Here is a 19,689-nt window from a genome sequence, read left to right on the forward strand (position 1 = left end):
AAGAAAGGAAGAAAGCCAAGTATGGAGCCCTGGGGCATCCCAGTAGAGCAGGCGTACGCAGTGAAAAGAGCCTCGTGTCGTGGAAGCCTGGTGTTGAAGATGATATGTGTTAGAACAAACTCCATCCCTCTCCCTGGGCAGCTGGAGAAAATGAAAGAGACTGTCACTTATGAAAAAAGAAAAAAAAAAGGAAGAGCAGGGGTCTTGCTGGACAAGTTGAAGCTGCCTGCACAGAGTTGTGTGTGTGTGCTCCATGGTTTCCATGGCAACAGACCTTTTCTCATGCCAGCACCTGCTCAGAGTTTGAGGAGAGGATGCTCCCTCCTGTTTCTGCCTTTACTGTCTGTTTCCCTCCTGGATACCACCTCCCTCTTCCTCACAGCCAGGAAATATCTTCTCTGAAATCCACTTCAATAGAGTCTGCACTCTAGCACACAATAATATAACCACCTCTCAGAATATTTTGTAGCAATCTTAGCAATTTTACAATACTGCTGGCCACTATGTGTCTGTTTTTGACTGCAAATAATGACAGAAGAGATGACTTGACCTGACAAACTGCTTTTCAGATGCCTGGGGGAAAATATTTATTGTACTTTGGCAAAAACTCTGCATATGATTATTTTTACCTTTGATATTACACTTACAGAATTAAATTTTCTCTACAAAATGCCCTGTGGATACACTCTGTCATATAGTTCTAACAGTCATTTAATTGGCCTCTCAGGGACTAAACTGGAAATGTTACAGTGACAAAGGCCAAATAGTTTTTAAACCAACTTGGTGGTATAAATGTATCTAATGCTGAAATGTCCTGGCTTCGGTTTACCTCACTCAGGTGATTAAAAGAAACTCTGCATGGCTCAGGGTTGACCCCGGAGATTAGTGTGAGATCTTCAGGAAGGAAAAACTTTGGCCACCTGGTACAACGTTCAAGAAGTAATTAGGTTGTCCTCTTGCTCTTCAACAGCTGATAGCCTCTCCTGGGTCAGTGTCCCAGCAGTGTGAATATGGGATGGTTCTGTGTAAGAAAACAACACTGTCTGCACAACTGAAAGCTTTTGTGCCACTGTATAATAAGTATTGGTCTGTGTGTGTACTTCACTGTATTGTGTGCCAGTGTGACTGTGTAATTAGCAATTAATTTATGCTGACCTGCCGATCTACAGGGTACAAGAAAAGGTTTGGCCACCACTTGCCTCCTGGGCACTGCATGGAAAAATTAAACTGGGGTTTAGGATTATGTTAAGTTATGCATATAAGCAGTTAGATTTGTTTTCCCTTGGCAAACACACAGAAATGCATGCTGCCTCAATGAAATCAGACTTTTACTGCTTGATCTGCATCTGGCCCAGAACCACTGTTCCATTAGTTTTTCAGAGTTTCCTGAGTTTACATATTCAGAGCTGTTTAACGAGCAACATAAATTCCAGAAATACTACTACATATTTCTGAGAGCTCATTAAAATAAGTCATTTAAGTGTTTGTTTTCATGTAAAACAGGCCGAGGCCAGCAGTTCCATCGATTCATAACAGTTGATTATAACATAGACATGATGTGCAAGTTTGAGGTTAAAATTTACATTTTTTATCTTTTGTTGTTGCATGTCAGATGTTATTCAGTAGGTTGGATTATGTGTAGAGTTGTGTAGAGACAAGAATAATGCTGCAAAGGACTTCACCAATTTAATGGGATCCACCAGCAACTACAGACATTAAGTATTTAGAAGCTTTCCTCTTGCAAAATACTCTCTGCAAAATAAAACTAAAACAAGTACAAAGCATACAGTGTGAAAATAAACTAAACTTCCCCTCTGAACACTAAACGTTTACTTAATTGTATATGGAGACTCTACGTGATAGATTATCATATACAGTATACACCAATAAAAATATATACTGTATATCTATGTGTAGGAAACTATATCTATAGTTTATGTTCAAAAATTAGTAACAAGTAAGTAAAAAGTAGTAGTCTCCACTCAGTAACAAGAGGGTTTTACAGAAACGTACACCTCTAGGTTTTAGTTCTAGTTCTTTTTGTCAGTCAATGGAAAAGTAATCATCATCATCAGTTGTCCAGACTGTTGTTTGGACAAACAAAGCACATCATATGGGGCTCTGGGAAATGGTAATGGACATTTTTCACTATTTCCTGACACAAAATAATTGACACATCAATTGACAATCAGAATAATTGTTAGCTTAGGCAAGCGCTGCTTTTTTAGATTGACAGAAAATTTAATTTCGACAATTGCTTAATTGTTTAAATTATGTTTTAAGCAAAGGCAGTAAAATTTCACTGGCTCCAAGTTCACAAATGTGAATATTTTCTGGTTTTCTTAGTCTTCTATGACAGTACACTTAATATCTTTAGGCTTTAGAGTGTTTGTCAGACAAACATGATGTTTAAAGACATCACCTTGGCATATACTGTGGGCATGTCATAGATGAAACAATTAATCAAGTACTTGAGAAATCATCTTTTGATTAGTTGGAGCCCTACAGTATTTGTGGCACTACCAGCTTCCTAAAGACAGACACTGCACACACAGTAGATATTTGACAATTCAAGTCAACCTGACTTTTAAGCAGATTTTTTTTTCTTTAGGATACCAGTAGAAACTCATATTTTTTTTTCTCAAGAATATTTATAATTGATTGCATAAATCCATTAACCATTAATGGAGGTAGTTGTGGTGCATTCCTAAGGTGCTGAAGCAAATGCTAAAACATTTGCCCTCTTTCCTTTGAAGGTTCATTTTTATCCAGAGAGATCAAATTTAGAAAGATGTCTTTTCTCCTTTGGTGTTTGCACCTTGTAGAACAGTTGATGTGTCATGGGCTTGTTTCTGGTAAGAATGCACAGTAGCAGGTCTTAGAAAATGTTTTTATAAACATAAAGCTCTAGAGTGAAATGAAACTTTTACTGAGACTGGGACTAAACAAAGGTTCAGATAATTTGCTGTTGCTCCGTTTCTCTTTGACATGGTAGACATTTCCAAAATCTCTTGTAGCTGTAACCCTGCACTATAATGTATATTGCAAACCTCCTCCTCCTCTTTTTACCCTCTCTATGTTTCATTCCTCCATATCTGCCTCTCCATTGTAAATATAGCTTCCTGATTGTTTTGCCAAAAGCTTTTAGGTCACAGAGGTCAAGTGCAGTGAAACACATTTGCCAACAATCTAATTGACTTTTGTTTTTATTTCCCCCTAGGATGCGCTTTAATATGCTGAGTCACTTTTTTTTATCTGAACAAATAAATTATCTGTCAATGTTTAAAAGCTTTTTCGATTTCACGCCTCAAGTTGTAGACAATTAGCATTTTTATCCCACTATTTCACACTCAGAACAAAGGGTGGGAAAACAACAAATACTGCTGGATGGAAGGAGGCTATAAAAGAAATATACTGTCCTCTTTCGTTTGAAGACGCCTGATTGCAGTTTATAGAGAATTCAGGTCAACAACAAGATAGTTGTTGTTGGAATATTTTTGGATATTCTCCTTCACTTTGTGTGTATGTGTGTGCGTGTGTGTGTCTGTGTGGCGTGCACAATCAGGATTCAGCCTATAGGGCTAGTGGAGCGCATCCAGGCCATAGCCCAGAACATGTCTGACATGGCAGTGAGGGTGGAGCAGATCCTGCAGCGCAGCATGGCCAGCAACAGAGGTATGATTTTAAAACACACACATGCGCACACACACTCGGTGCCCAGTCACATACCTGGAGAATACCAAATATAGCTGTAGCCCTTTAGACAATCCCCTCCGTCCATTTCAAATCCATCCAATCTAAAAACACTTTCCCACTCTGCCCACATAAGACCGACTGTCAAGCCTGAATCCAGTCAAACACTTGAATGCACAATTTCTGTGTGTAACATGCTCTTGCTGGTTGATCATATAGAACATGACAGACATTATTCACGGCACATTACGTGTCCAAATAGCAAGCCGCTGTTGTGTGTCAGGGTGAAAGAGCTCTTGTGCGCCACAGCACAGTGCTCAATTGTTGCTGCCATGTCATAACCACACAACTGCAGGATGTTGAAAGCACAGTGATGAATTACTGCCTAGTTAATGGGATCGGCGTCTGTCAGCTTTCTTTATTAGCTTTCACTCTCAATTTCTTTATTGGGCACAGAATAGAAACTGGACAGCACAATTTAATTTACAATTCAATTCCTCATTCCTGTATCCACTACGTTGCACTTTATGACTGAAAGCAGTTCAACTCACTGTCTCATTAAAATTTGTGAGATAATTTGTCTGTTGTCATAATGTCTGATATCATTTAAATGAGGCTGCTCTGAACCTGGCTAAGTTTTGACAGTGGCAGGCAGTAGCACTTTTCATCGTGAGAGGTCCACCGTTATCATGCTAATCAGACGGAATGGATAGCAATTATTTGTCTGTGATTGTGCTCTTCGATGCTTGGCAGGATGCTGTTGGAGAAGCTGCAACTACTCCTTTAATTAGGCTCACTAGCGCTGGGCTTCAAGGGGAAGAAATGAAGGGAGAGGAAAGAGAGAGGAGAGGCAGAGAAAAAAGGAAGCTGGGAGAGAGTCAACTGAGCAGCAGAAAGACACAGGAAAAATGAGAAGAGAAGTAAGGGAGTGGGGGGGGGGGGTTAGGATTTTTATGAATCACACTAATACAGTCTATCTATAGTAAATCCAGCATTTTGGTTGAAACAGATAATTTATCTGTTCATCCCAAAGGTAGGAGGATATATCCTCTAATGCCAAGACAAACACTTAATGCCCAAGGCAAACACTTCAGACTAGATCAATCAATATTAACCAGTTAGTCTTATGACCAACATGAAGGTCCATGGGGAGTGATGCTTCTATCTATTTATATCTATCAATTTTATGTTGCTGGGTTTTATGTTGCTAACTTAAACCTTACTTAAAATCTGATGTACTGATAGAATTTCTAGGTAATGGAAAGATTCAACAGTATTCATGACAGAAATACAAACCGGACGCTTTATTTTTCTCGACCAAAGATGTAAAAACACAGTAAATATACAGTATAGGATATACCTTGCCAGCATGTTTTTCTCACCTTCATCTTTGTGTGTGACTTTTGTCTCTATGCACTGTGAAAAAAGACCCAGTGTTTTTTTTTTTGTGCCAGTGTCTGATATGTGTGTTCTTTTGTCTAAATGTGTGTGTGTGTGTGTGTGTGTGTGTGTGTGTGTGTGTGTGTGTGTGTGTGTGTGTGTGTGTGTGTGTTTGTGTGTGTGTGTGTGTGTTAAAGCTTTGATAAATACCCTGCATTTTTCTTTTCTTCAGGTAGGGACGGAACATTAGGACAATGTGAGATTCCTAAAGATCCCCGTTATCCAGACTGTCCCAGCAAGATGGATGTAAGTCTTCATATCTCACTTAAGTCCAAACAGTTTCACAGACAGAACAAACATCCCCTTGTCCTCTGTTGGTGACTCACCTTGGTGCAACATGAATTTTGTATAATAAGATAAGAGGATGTTTAAAGGCTCCTTGTGGAGAACTGGGTTTTCTGAGTAAAAAAATTATATTGGGTGACAGCAAAGAAAAGCAGGACACAGAAAAACAAACAAAAACAAAATATGGTTTTATAAACAAACTGTATATAGATACATTATATGAATTATGGATTCAAAATAGCAGCAGTAGCAACAAGCAGTGTGTACAACATGAGCAATAAACTGTACAGTGTGCTTCTTTCTATTAATTGCCTAAAGAAATGCAAGGAAAGCTCATGATTTGAAGACAAAATGTGTGAAAAATATGTACATTTTGTTCAGTATTCAAAAACTGTAGCTAAGAGGTGTGTATGAGGTGTCTAGTATATAGCAGTGTTTCCCCCAGGATTGTTTTTCAGCAGTGAGGTGTAGTGCTCTTTGTTTAAGTACACGAGCATACCTATGACACAAGCGGATTCGTGCATGCACACTTTTAAGTTGTGGCTCGCTTCAAAGATTATGTAACCGCTGTTCCTAATGTGGTAGGTTTACACACATTAGTCAACTGTAACTGACAACATGATTAAATCTTAGTCTTACTAAATGAATAATTTCATCAAGTTGACAATACTACAAGCAAGCCTTTATTTCCAGTAGCATTGTGGATGCAGCACAAGCTGTCCAAGTTTAATAGGTTGTCTTTGTCATTTTTCTTTGCAAATGCATCACAGATAAAGAAACCGTCAAAAGAGTGACTGATGAATGAAAGGATGTTTTGCTTCCTTCTCATAGTTAATGATAGCTAGGTAGCAAAAATAATTTCACTCGCTGTGTCTCTCAAAGGCTACTGGCAGCTACTGGCAACTTTTAAGGTGAAATGTTTTCTTGTGTGTTAGTCAATGCATTAGTTGATGTTGGAAATCAATCAATACACCTTCAATGTCAATATGACAACTTTGATCATTCCATTAGTTTTTATGGACTCTCTTGCATGATGTACACTTTAGTTATGATTGGAAATATTCTATCTCCTCACTGGAGAAAAATCGTGGCAAAGGTCAGTCCACTGCCCAAATACTCAAGTCAGAGAAGTGAACCCAGTCATGGCACATGTACGTTGTGAGATCTCATGTGCAACCCGAATGACAGGCACACAGCAGGCCTATAGAGAGACTTACTCGTTTAATTACGACTTCATGACATTGCAGCAGTGGCAATCACTTTGGTGAAAGTATTATATGGGAAACACTGTACGGAGGTAGCATATGTGTAGAAAAATACACATCTGCAAGGTGCAAGGTGTATCACAAATAATGTTTATGGATGTCTGTTCCACACCATATGAGTATACTCTATATATTACATACACACATGCCTGTACAGGCAACCTACTTCAGTGTTTTTAAACAGTAAATGATTTAAGTTCTGTCAGCAAATAACAGAAGACCCACTTACCTGGGGGGAAAGACAGATGTTTCTTTAGTTCACTGTTAAATTTACCCAAATAAGGTGTTATCAATATAATGTCAATAATGCCAGGTTTTTGCGAGACTGCAAGCCACATTAAAGAGGCCACCAGAGAACATGTAGGAATGGCATTAAACTGAAGTTGAACAACAGTTTGGGTCTTTTCCTTCCAGTGGATGCGAGCTCGTTGGACATCAGACCCTTGCTATGCCTTTTATGGTGTGGATGGCTCCGACTGCTCCTTCCTCATCTACCTGAGCGAAGTTGAGTGGTTCTGCCCCCCACTGGCCTGGAGGAACCAGACTGCTACACCCACCTTGAAGCCTCCACCCAAGAGACAGGTAACCCACCATTTCAATTCAATTGGATTCCACAGCAACACCACTAGCTCAATAAAAAAAAAAAACATAACAGCAGAGCACAGGTTAAACAATTTCCCACTACTGCAGAGACGTTTGTCCAATACCTAGGAAGCTGCTACTGTTCTGTGGTGGGAAGCCAATAAGGGAACTTTCTCTTGTCGCTGCAGTACAGACTCTTGCTGTTTTTTTTCAGACCTGTTCAATGTGAGGAGGAGGTCTGGGGGAAAAGTATCAAACTCTCTCAAGTTAAACTCTTTGCAGGCATGTGAAACAAACGGAGACAACTTAGAACATAGAAAAATTATGACATGACCAAATTAGGAAGAAAGTGGGTGAAAGGATGAATAAAAACAAGCTTTAGAGAGACTCCTGCCATAGACTCTATTATTTTCAAAGTCCAAGGGATTCACTGGTACTTTTTGTTGATCAGTTGCTTCTAGAAGAATCTGAAGACCCTACTGTACATCATCTGTCACTGGGTGCTGCCTGTCACTCTCAGTTTTCATTGCTGTTTGCGCTCCTGCGTCATTTGATTTTTATTTTCAGCAAAAACACATTCGCCTCTGTCCCCTCCTCCCTCTTTCTCCCCTGAGTAATGTACAGCAGCCCCCGATGTGTGTTCGGTCTGCAGCTCTACCTTCTGCTTTAATTGCCAGCCTGTATTCAATGAGTCTAATCCCAAGGCATCCCTGGGGTACTCTGCATTTTGCTGTGCCATACACGAGTTGCTCCATAGAGCAATAATTCACCTGCATTATGAGAGTACAGTACAGCTCTGCATACTGATTTTGCCTTTGAGAGAATTTCAGTATCTTTTATATTGGATGTGTTTGAGAGAGACAGACAGTTTGTGTTTGAGTGTTGCAGTTTCTCTTGTGTATATTTTTAAGTCCTCTGTGCTCCTCCAATACAGTTACTCCATTGATTAATACTTGCATAATGGTATTGCGCTGTGATGCAGTGATTACAGTGGGCAGAGGAGGGGATGTAAAATGAGAAGTGACTATTTATGAGGATGATCCAGGAATCCCACAGGCAACCCGTCTGAGAGGCCTCGCCTCAGGGCACGAGCAGATAACAAGATATAACAGGCTCTCTGTGCTCTATGTAGTCTATCACCTCTAATAAAAACTAGTTCCACTTGTACAAAACAGCCTAACAATGTCTATTTTGTAGAATTTTTTCAGTATGCCTGCCCTTCTGCTTCAGGGCAAGTTATAAATCTGTGTGAATTCTTGAGGAGCTTCTGTTGCAGAACATCTGCTTAAGTTCTACATAAAGAAATCATAAGCCCTCCATACCTATGATCCTTTCCATTGATTTTTATTGCTCCTGTCATCCAGGCTGTTTTCCAGTCTGACATCGGGACTCTGCTGGAGCAGGTGGGCACCGGGAAGGAATCACTGAGCTTCATGAAGAGACGCATACGCAGGCTGGCAGCGCAGTGGGCCTCTGCTGCTAGACGGCTGGATGACAAGCTCCGCAACCTCTGGAGAGAGCAAAAAAGGGTGAATATGAGGCATTTCCACAAACAAATATGCATCCGCACACACTGGAGGATGAAAGTGTAGGACGGGTGAACAAGTTTGTGTCGTGGTTTCATCTTTTCAAAGTGCTGTGGTTAACATACTGCAGAGGATGAGCCAGTAAAAAGTGCTTTTCTTAGTTTCAACAGATTTTCTTTCTTATTTTTCTGTAAGCCTGGAAACATATTCTCTATCTCCCAATTTGATGAAAATCCATCTGTTTAGTCATTAAAGAAAATAAACTACTCTTAGCACAGGATTTTTTTTGGATCAAACGGTTCTACACAAGCTAGACAGTCCTTTATTGCCCACATGCTAGGCTACTAAGTTTCCAAGAACAGCTGTCAAAATTTGCTCGACTAACATTTTCTTCTTTTATCTTCAGCTTCTCTGTGTGAATCACAGTATGTTGAGTTACCAACATAAGTAGATAATGATGGAGAGTAGCTCCTTGCAGGCCTCAGTTGGCTTTAGTGCACTTTCACTGCTGACATTTACATGGACATTATCACAAAGTGTTAAAGACTGCTGGCTGCTGGAGCAGATGTCTGATGAAATGTCAATGACATTAGATCCCTCCTGGTGTATATATTAAATAGCTTCACAATATATTCCTTATATGTAAGTAATTAAGCCAGAAAAGTGTTTTCTTTTTTTCTTCACAAAATCTTTTTTATCCTTGTAGTGGCCAATTTGGATTCCATATTAGGAAATACACAGTAAATGTTCAATATCTATCATTAATTTTTTTATAGTCCTACATTGTGCAGAACACCCACAGCAAAGTGCCAACCCTGTGTTCCAAACTACTACACTTTCATCCTTTGATTGCAGTTATTTTTGCCTTTTTTGTGGCTGTTTTCATGCGTTAATGACACAGTGAATTGTATGGTGTTGAAATGTTCTTCTCTTGCTGCCTCTGACATGTCTTCTTTGCCTTAGGCTGCTCAGTGTTTTTTGGTCCAGAACACAGTGGTAAAAATAACCCAGTGTTAAACTCTACAAGTGATGGTTGACACAGTCAGTAATTCAACCAATCATTCAACTCACTTTGTTTCCGATCTGCAGAAAATAGGTAACTCCAGACATAAAAAATTATAAATAAATCATTATCTATTGTGTATCACAATCCCTATTTCTTATTCTAACCATAACCTTGAAGCCAAGCCTTAACATTTTGGCTCTAGTCAAGATATGGGTGTCTGCTTTTTGAATAAGATGAAGCCACTGGATGGATTTAGCAAGAAGACCGTTAAAAGGTAGTCTAGTCTTCTGGTAACAAAGGCACAGTCAAGAGTTTCTGAATCTGCCCGCAAGATGAAGTTATGGTTTTTTGAGATATTTCTGGGATAATAGTTTGGTGATGTGGCTAAAGTGTGAATGAAAATTTAGGTCAGCATCTATTGTTACTCTGAGGTTTTTGACTTGGTAAGTGATGGTAAAGGACGATTGATCAGACAGACAGAGATGGATCTCCTTGAAACAGCAAATCTAATCGTCTTTAACGAATGAGGAAAACCTTCAGTATTGAGCAAGCAGGAAACAGTGGTAAACATATCACCTGCAAGGTGGCACAAAATGGAAGCGGATCAAGTGGAGAGATGGATGATTGGATTTGACTCATAGCATCAGCAAGCTCACTGGGGTCCACCATGGAGAAATGTTTGAAGGTGATTTTGCCCAAAGTCATAAAACCAAAGTCCAAATCACACTGGTTATGGAGAATATTGTCCCTGATAAGAAAGTTTTTAATTGAAAAAAATCTCCAAAATCATTACATTTAATTGTGGAAAAGAAGTCCCTGGCAGTAACAGTAATGTGTTGAATTAGATCAAATTAATAAATTAGGTTCATGAACTGAGCTGTATTCATGGAAGCAGAGCTGCCAACATGAATATTTAAGTCACTACTTATAACGACCTTATTCTAATCTGAGCAAGTTTTAGATAATAAATCTGCAAACGCAGAAATTCACAGTCCTACCTTTTGGACCGGTACACAGATAAAACTGGCACATCACCTTCAGTAATCAAAGCAAGGTATTCAGAGCTGTGTACATCACCAAGTGAAATTTGGCGACAAATGAGGCAATTTGAGAAAATGACAGCAACAGCAAAACTCCATCTATCCTGCCTAGCTGTGTGAAAAAAATGTGTAAATGGGTGTTGAAGCTTTAGCAAGAGTAAATGCATTAGCTGCATCCAGCCATGTTTCAGTAATGAAAAGGATATCCAATTTATTATCATCTGTGAATCTTGGCCATAAATTTCTTATTTGTGTGCTCAGGTGTGCAAAATGGTAGAAAATTAGTAAGTTTAAGTAGGTTAAGATTAGGTTACAGAGGTGGCTACAGTTTGCAGCACAAGCTTTCTTTAATTGAATGTTAGAGATAGTTACAGGTACAGTATATCAGTTGGTAATAAATTTACCTGAGGGCATAAAAGTAGGATGGCTACATACAGCAGTGGAATTAACTTCAGATAAAGTATGTTCCTTAGAGGCTCAGTTATTTTCTGACAGTAGAAAGCGTATGTGTTAGGTGAGCATAGGATGATGTTTTTAAGAATTTGAGATCTGTGCATGCTTGTATCGAGGCTTTCAAATAGTTATCTACAAGGAGGTTAAAATGATCAATATATTCAATATTGTATTTGCCTTACATAGACAATATCCACGTACGCAGCCGGCACTGCAACTATAAACAGCAATGAGGCCAGCAAAAAGGATTTGGCCATCAAAACAGTCATGGAGGGCAGTGGAAAGATAAACAAACTCAGCCTTCACAGCTCCGATTGTATCATCAACAACCAGCCTTTTAGCAATAGGCTGCTTTGAAGGGATTGATGGTACCCTTTCTGTCAAATCTTAGACCTTTACACCCACAAAACAGTATGTTTGCACCAGTTTTAAGTGAACTTGCCTTATTAGTCACCAGTGATCAAAAATAGACAAATAAACTCCAATTGCCAAAATTCTGATGAATAATGCTTTTAGTGCAGTTCTCTACCTCATCCAATCTACACATGCTTAAATATAAGGTTCCTTATCACCACCTGGCATATGGGATCATTTATGCTGACAAGCAAGCTGTATGACTAACACTGTAAAAATCTTGGCGCGCTCACAATAACAACCTCACAGCATCACTATAAGTGACTCAGTATACTGCTATTTTTATTCCCACATAATAGGTAGCAGTAAATGGGGGCATATAGTGTTTTGAGAGATAGAGAGACTTTCAAATCTGTTGAACATGTGAAATATCTGTGCAGTATTATCCAGAGCACTAGTCATATTTCTTTTCATCGCCATTGATTTTTATACGTGAAGTTCAGTTTACTCGTGATAAGGAGCGCCACTCAGCCTGTGAAATCAGTTGTATAATGTTTTCTGTGACTCTAGAGGAGCTTCCCAAAGTCTGAAAAAAATATGACTGTGTTACAAACTAGAGGTGTGGGGTTTGACAGAAGTGGGCATTTAGTAAGCATGGTCTGTCTAATGAAAGATACTATCCTGTCTCTTGTGAGTCCCTCAACATTATGGAAGTGTAACACAAAATCACTGGAGTACCCCTTTAAATCATTAGCAAAATGATAACAAGATACTTGACCTCACAATATTATTTTTTTTCTTCTCTTTACATCTTACAGCATATTATGTTTATCTGCTTCTTTTTAGCATTAATTCTGATGTCAAAGTCTGCACCGTATTCAGAACATACATACATATTCATCACCTGTTAAAGACCAGAGCTGCTCTGGAAAAATATACAGTAACCAAATCATTTGCATACAATTAATTATAAAAACGAAATAAACCCAACATTCTGGCACATTTCAAGTTTTTTTTGCCTGATGCTATATTCATGTCTGACCCTTTTCGACACATTTGCATGCATGCTGTATGCAGGACTTTATGGAGCATCATATAAATATAGCACAATGTCATTATATGTGGGTTTGCGTCTCAGAGTGATGTGGGGTCAGAACGCATGGCTGGGCATTGTACTATAGATCTTGTTTTACCCAGAACATGTGCACTGCTTTTCACAATTCCTCAGTAGCTGAAAAGCATAAATGAAACATGAGCTATGGAAGAAATGAATTTGCTCAATTTTGCTCTCTGTAAACAAATCGACAGTACCCTTGCATTCTGCAGTGTGTATGTGTGTTTTTTTTTTTTTTTTTTTCTGATCAGTTTCTTTCATCGGCCAGTTTTCACTTGGATAAATCAAAGCCCGTTCTGTTAATAAAATTACACTCTTCCCAAAAGCCTGCTCTCTCCCCACTGGGGAGAGGACTTTGTTTATTGTAATGGATTGTTGACAGTAATGGTTACTGTCCATTAACCAGACCCTGCAGGCTTGGATTCCATCGCTGAAACTCTGAGTGCTTTTGAGAAACAGAAATGGAATGATTTGTAGAGAAGACAGATGTTTTATGGATCATCTCTGGCCAACCTGTCCATTTTTTCTGATCCCTTTAACTGTTTTTCTGTTCTTAGCGTGTGCTTCACTTCTAGTGTTTGCGTGAACAACTTATTTTCGGTCAGACAGCAGCCTGCTACACAATACAAGAGCCACAGACGTCGAACAACAACCTACATCAGCTTTCCTGCTAAAATTTCGTTCTTGCACACATGGACACAAATCTTGTCCTTCCTGCATCTTAGCTTGTTGAATGAGCGACCAAACAAACATTCACTGGGGAGAAGTGCTCTGCTAACATCAGTTTGCAGACTAGATAGCTAATTAGCTGCTCATTTGCGGCACATTAAACATCATGTAAATGCTGCAAATGTCACTTTGTTCCATTTAGATGCTGTTGTGGCTCTTACTCTTCAATACCAATGCTAACAACTGCTGCTAATAACAACACACTGTCTGCCTGTGGGCAGACTACTCTTATTCAACTGCTGGTGCTGGTGTTGTGTCAAAGACTGTTTCCATGTCAGAATGTGTTTCGCTTACTTAAACCTGAACTAAGCCTTATCCCTAACCCCAACCAGTCATCCTCTGAGATGCTTAACGTGACCCTAAACCCAAGTAGTTATTTCTGCAAGGGCATAGGTTTGGTTTTATCTTTGGTAGGCACAGTTTTTGCCAGATGGCCAAAATAATATTGTGAACTTGTTCTCTGTCTCTTTATTCTCATTCATATGCACACGTATGCGCACACGCATCCACGCATAGTAGCTCTGTACTTTCATTTTGTTGATTTGGGTGACACAACTCGAGTGTTTCATGACAGAGATCCAGTGATGCTCAAACCAATCTTAAAATAATACATTTTTCAAAATCTTATTATTGTATTATTTTTTATTATTACTTAAGGCAATATCTTTCACTGGGTCATCAGAGCTCACCTGAGAGCCTGCAGCTCACTGTCTGTGTGTCTGTGTTGCTCAGGCTGCTGCTGACAGAATTTTCAGAATAAAATGATGTCAAACAAATCAGTTGGGCAAGCTGTTACTTATTTACTTTATGAATAATCCTTATGTCATAATGACCCACATGTAGTAAGAACTGTGCACGTTTGGATTGATTACAGATTCTTGTTAGCTGAGCTCAGCTGTTACTTTCGCTTCAGTTCTTCTTTAAAAAGGACCTGAATTCCTACTTTGATTCGGCAGGCACTTTTGGCTCACAAATTAGCAAATATATAATATCAATTGATGTTCATTTTGTCTGGTGAAGATGTTTTAAATTCGGTGACATTTGAAACCTGTGCACTATAAATACTTACAGTTTCAGATTCACCACCAACTCATCACGAGCTCCACCACTGCTGGGCTGCTGCTGGTCAACAGTGTGTAATCATAGAATGTAGTGTGTAATGCAGTTTGAAGTTGCCTGATCATAGTCAAGTATACCCCATATCCCAGTCTTTCACTCTTTATCATAATAACTAACATTTTGCAGAAAAAACACAAACCTGGCAGCTCATAGTTGCTGCATAGATCTTCCCCACAGAGGGGAGTTAAAAGATTTTTTGAGATGGGTAAAAGTATTGGAAGGGACAATTCATCAACATTTTGACATTGGTAGGGAAATGTCCCTACTGTCCATACCCATATCTACGCCCATGCTGCTACGCCTACCCATATCTTAAACTATAAACTAACCTAAGATAACCTACCCCTAAATCCAACTGCAAAGGGGGGCACTATGGGAAAGAAGAGAGAAACACACTGAATGACTGAATGACACATCTAGTCATTCAAAAATGAACGACTGGATCTTTTCTACTGGTATTTTTCTGATTTCTTTACGTATCAAGTCTACACTTAGGTTAGGTTCTGCCTTCAGGAAATACTGTAGTCATATGCCTGCACTCTACAGCACAACATGGCAAAACTTGGTTTTTATATGTCTTCTGCCAGCCATGTCAATGAAAGTAGTACAACCCTATATCGTATTACAAGCTCACTTGAGTACAGTGTGATAAAGTTTAGCCTGTCTTAAGCAGTGCAGGTGGTGACTGACTGACACGTTTTCCCCTCAGGGCATACCAAAGCTGTGTGCACTTGATGCTGACATCGTTTAGTACTACAAACCTGTAAACTCCAATCAACTCGCCTCCTGCTTACACCAGCTCTTGTACAGACTTGCTGCTGTAGCCACTTCCCGTGCACTGAACAGCACCTGAGAGACCACTTGGGAGCTCTATGTAGCTGACAGCTTAATATAGGATAATGATTTTTTTTTTTTCTTCCACTTGATACAAACAGATCATATTAATTACACTTGTGGCCTGAAAGGGGCGCAACACCTAACACTTGAAAACTCAAAATACTAATTTTAAGGTTCACAACAACTGGACCTATATAAAATAGCACTTGAACCTTCCGGAACTAATACACTAGTTGAACAGGGAACTTCAGCACAGCTCAGCGCTCTGCCTCCCAGCTGCTGTCAATCAAACACGGACAGCGACACGCCCTCCCAGATACTGAGAGCAAATGGTGCAGGTCTAATATTTTTTACTGCAAAAAGGGATGATTAAATATGATTCTAATGGTACAAGTTTTGAGGCCTGTATTTTTCCTACTTCTATAAAATGACTTTATAATGATTATCATTATGTTGTTTTTCTTTACTTTGTTCCTTAACAATGTGTGTGCGCATCAAACGAAGTGATGTCCAAATACAAAACTTTTAAAAATTAGATTAATGAAGCCTTCCTCATTAAGGCGATTTCTGTGTTGTTGGTTAGTGATGAATTAGTGGTGAATTGGTAAATTGAGCGTAATGTCAAGACTAAAAGAGTATGTCATTTTACAAGACAATCCCAACAACATCCAAGTTGCTTGTAAATAGCTTATTACTAACTTTACAAAAAATTGGTATCAGTACCAAAACTTAAAAATTGGTATTAAGACATTTATTATGATAGCATTTAAATCCAAAACTCACCCATGTGAAAACAAATTTAGTCCAGTCAGTGAAATATGGGAAGAGTTTATATGCTAATATGACTTGACGCCTCTCAAAACCTCATTAACATCTTTTTAAACGAGTGGCTGCCTCAGGGTCTGTTAGACTCCTCAAAGATATTCAGAAATTGATTTTGGAAGATAGTAGGAGTCGAAGCAAAGCCTCACAACTAATATGTCTTTTCAAGCAGGTGTAGGAAGGGGTTCATGTTGATGGCCAAGTGAAAAAGTGTCAGTTATGACTCACTAAACAAACGGGTGAATAAATGTGTGGTCTAGTAGATAAATGAAAGTATTTTCATGACAAAAGTAGAGAAAAAAATTAAATGCTGCCATCTGTTGAAAAATCTAATTTCATTATGTATTTAACAGTCTAGAAATTCCATCCTTCGCCATCAGCAATTACAGTGCTCGTGTATCGTTCTGCATATCAATTAGCCCTCAGCAGGTCAATTTTCATTTCAACTCAATGCACAGCCGATTGTATTTCTTGAGAGTTGTGTTGGTGTGAATATGCTGTCACTTGCTTCCTCGCTTTCATTAGATGCTCAATTATATTTAAAATTTGACATCACTGATCCATACCAAATATCTGAATTTATTCATATGTGAATCTTTTGAAGCGTTTGTGAAAATCACTCTCACAAAATGTCAATTATTCACCATGTAGGACTGGAGATTGAATACAAAAATCAAAAAATGTATGAAAATAATGGCCTGGTCTCTATAATGACAGTGCAGAGATGGTTTTTTAAAAAAAAAAAAAAAAACCCTCTATACACTATAGTAATGAAACACTGTGCTGTAGCATGCACCTCTCTTCTCTTGACTTTCCTCTTTTTCCTTCTAAATTCAGATTCTCGTCCATGTGGGCTTTTTGACTGAGGAGTCTGGTGATGTCTTCAGTCCCAAGGTGCTGAAGGGGGGTCCTTTGGGTGAGATGGTGCAATGGGCCGACATCCTCACAGTGCTCCATGTGCTCGGGCACAACCTCAAGATCTCGTTTTCTCTCAAGGAACTGCACGGGTAAGTCAAAGTTTGACTTATTCCTCTCTGATCCTGTTATTTTCTCATATTGCTTTCAAGCTGGAGGCAGAACTGCAGTCAGTGTACAATACGCAGCTCTTTGAGATGATATTCCTTCCATCCAAATTTAATGTGAGATTCCGTGGGGCATCTATGCAGGAATCATCTGTTGTTTTATGAAAATGCAAACCATAAAGCATTGTCTTTAGCTTTTTTTGTTGAATGAAAATGCTCTGTTGTTCTCTCTGGATGCTCTGCAAGTGATCAGCGGTCCAATTGGAGCGCTTTTTCCCACACACTGTTTTCGATCACCTTTGGCCACACACAGATAAGCTATCTCTCCTTCCTGCAGAGTGCCATTTCAGCCTGAGGGCTTGACAGCATCTCTACAGCTTGTGTACCTCCTTCCTGCTGCAGCTCACTGACTCCAGAGTGATAACAGCCTTGTCGCTTGTCATCACGAACATAAGTCCTTATGCCAGCAGACACACACGTATATACACAACGTGCCTTCCAGTCACACAGACGAGATGGTTTCATCTAAAAATATAAGTCTATTGATTGTCACACTGGCGAGCTGTGGTAAGAGTTCAGAAGGCAGACGGGTCCAGTTCTGCCTTGGACATTTTCTGGGCGCCGTGATCTTTCAGAACTGCTCCAGCTTCACGCTGGCTGGTCAGGAAAATGACTGTACAAGACGAGATTTGCTGTCGATTCCTTTCTGCCAGTGGGTGGTGTGAAGCCGGAGCAGACAGGCTGATGATAATGTGCGCTTGTTATTGAACACTGTATCCATTGCTGTGGGGAAGAGGTGAGGGCATTGATGAGTTAGAGCTGCCCTTTGATCTTAAATTTCAGGCTGTGAAGAAAAGCTGCTTTGATAAGAACAGACTGTGGAGATCAGTGAGGTGGGAAAGATGGCGCAGTGGGAATGCTTCTGTTGACCGTGCTATTATTTACCCCACTAATTGGTGTCATGGTGTATTGAATCACTGCAGCCTGTCTCCTTTGGGTGCACCGTCAGAAATGTTTAGAAAATTGCAGAAGTTTTGACTGAGACTCAAAAAGAAATATCAGCCAAGGTTAGGGCTAACAACTGATTATAGTCTACTGTGTGTGCGTGTGCTTGCGTGCATGTGCGTGTGCGTGTGTGTGTTTATGCTACAGCAGAGAGAGACAGTTAAGATTTCATTGGTGTATGTACATTTATATAAGTGTACAGTGGCGTTCCATTAGAGCTGATATTGGTCTCTGTTCTTTAGGAAATTAAATGTTCAGCATTAGAAAAAATATAAGTAAAATATAAAATATAGCTAAGAGGATTCATCAGGCACTGACTATATTCCCTCTTTGCTTTGCAGCCACACAAGGCACAACCCAGTGTACATATCCCATTCTTTTAAATGGCCTTCGTAAATTGGCCATTTAATGGCAGATGCCGAACATCCATAAATCCCTTTTCTGTGACTATTAATGAATATAGAAAGGGAACATTTCTCTCCATCCCTTACTTTTACTCTCCCACATGCTATTAAATTGACAGATCGTTATGTGGGCTGTGCTCCCACAGATTCCCTTAGGCTTGTATCTATTTACATTTCCCACTCTTCACTTTCCCACCCAGGCTTTGGAAAGGAGCTTAATATCACTGAATGGCCTGCTGTGGTTCTGGTGTGGACAGGATTGTTGATATGTTTAGTGTTTTCTCCGATAGACAGATTAGCCACACTGGGAGCGTAGTTACAGTGGGAGTCCGACTGTTGGTTTGCATCACATAATTGACTCTAATTGGCAGCACTCATGCTCTCTGGTGGCTTCTGTGAGTAGTCACTTTGGCTGCCATCTTCCCTGTGCAAATCAGTTACGCTCACACGTTGTGTTTTCACAGTAAGATTCTAGTTTACTTCCCCTGCAGACGTCTCTGGACAAAGACGTTGGTGTCTTTTCTCTTTTCACACACTGCAAGATTTTCTCAAGGGATGCACCGATCACACCTTCATGGGTAGTTGTGATTATTCTATTGACGTAATTGTAATTATTATACATTTGCAATTATTCATTTTTTCTATCAACCTGTTGCTCCTTCAACCCCAGTCACCTCTGTAGCTGAAATTATACCGTAACTATGCAGTAGGTGAGGTTCCATCCAAATATAGCACAAATCTTAACTCAATTTCGACGAAATCTGCGAAAGAAAAAGAGAATTAATGCATGTTTCCATCCAATGCTGTCATTAGGAGTTGCTTTGTAAAGAGAAACAGCTGGTTCCAGCTCCATTTTATTATGAGCAAACCCTAAATTGCATAAAAACATGTGGCTGGAAACCCACCTAGTTATAAACTTCTTTCAGAAAATGTTTTGCATAGAAGGCAGGGAAATTCAAACATAGCACTGTGCACAACAGATGGTGTAGCTGT

General features: G+C 39.5%; 1 protein-coding gene across 2 annotated transcripts in view; it reads left to right on the forward strand.

Annotated features, from left to right (window-relative positions):
• Positions 1–19,689, forward strand: part of LOC111230274 (alpha-1,6-mannosylglycoprotein 6-beta-N-acetylglucosaminyltransferase B-like) — a 54,689-nt gene that overhangs the window by 12,344 nt on the left and 22,656 nt on the right. For both annotated transcript variants that reach the window (XM_022756956.1, XM_022756957.1), the window contains exons 4-9: positions 3,566–3,654; positions 4,703–4,726; positions 5,306–5,379; positions 7,098–7,265; positions 8,630–8,794; positions 17,103–17,272. In XM_022756956.1, coding sequence (XP_022612677.1) covers positions 3,566–3,654; positions 4,703–4,726; positions 5,306–5,379; positions 7,098–7,265; positions 8,630–8,794; positions 17,103–17,272 — 690 coding nt within the window. The remainder of the gene's footprint in view (positions 1–3,565; positions 3,655–4,702; positions 4,727–5,305; positions 5,380–7,097; positions 7,266–8,629; positions 8,795–17,102; positions 17,273–19,689) is intronic.

This window comes from Seriola dumerili, unplaced genomic scaffold (assembly GCF_002260705.1).
Source record: "Seriola dumerili isolate Sdu_G_001 unplaced genomic scaffold, Sdu_1.0 BDQW01000260.1, whole genome shotgun sequence".
Taxonomy (NCBI): domain Eukaryota; kingdom Metazoa; phylum Chordata; class Actinopteri; order Carangiformes; family Carangidae; genus Seriola; species Seriola dumerili.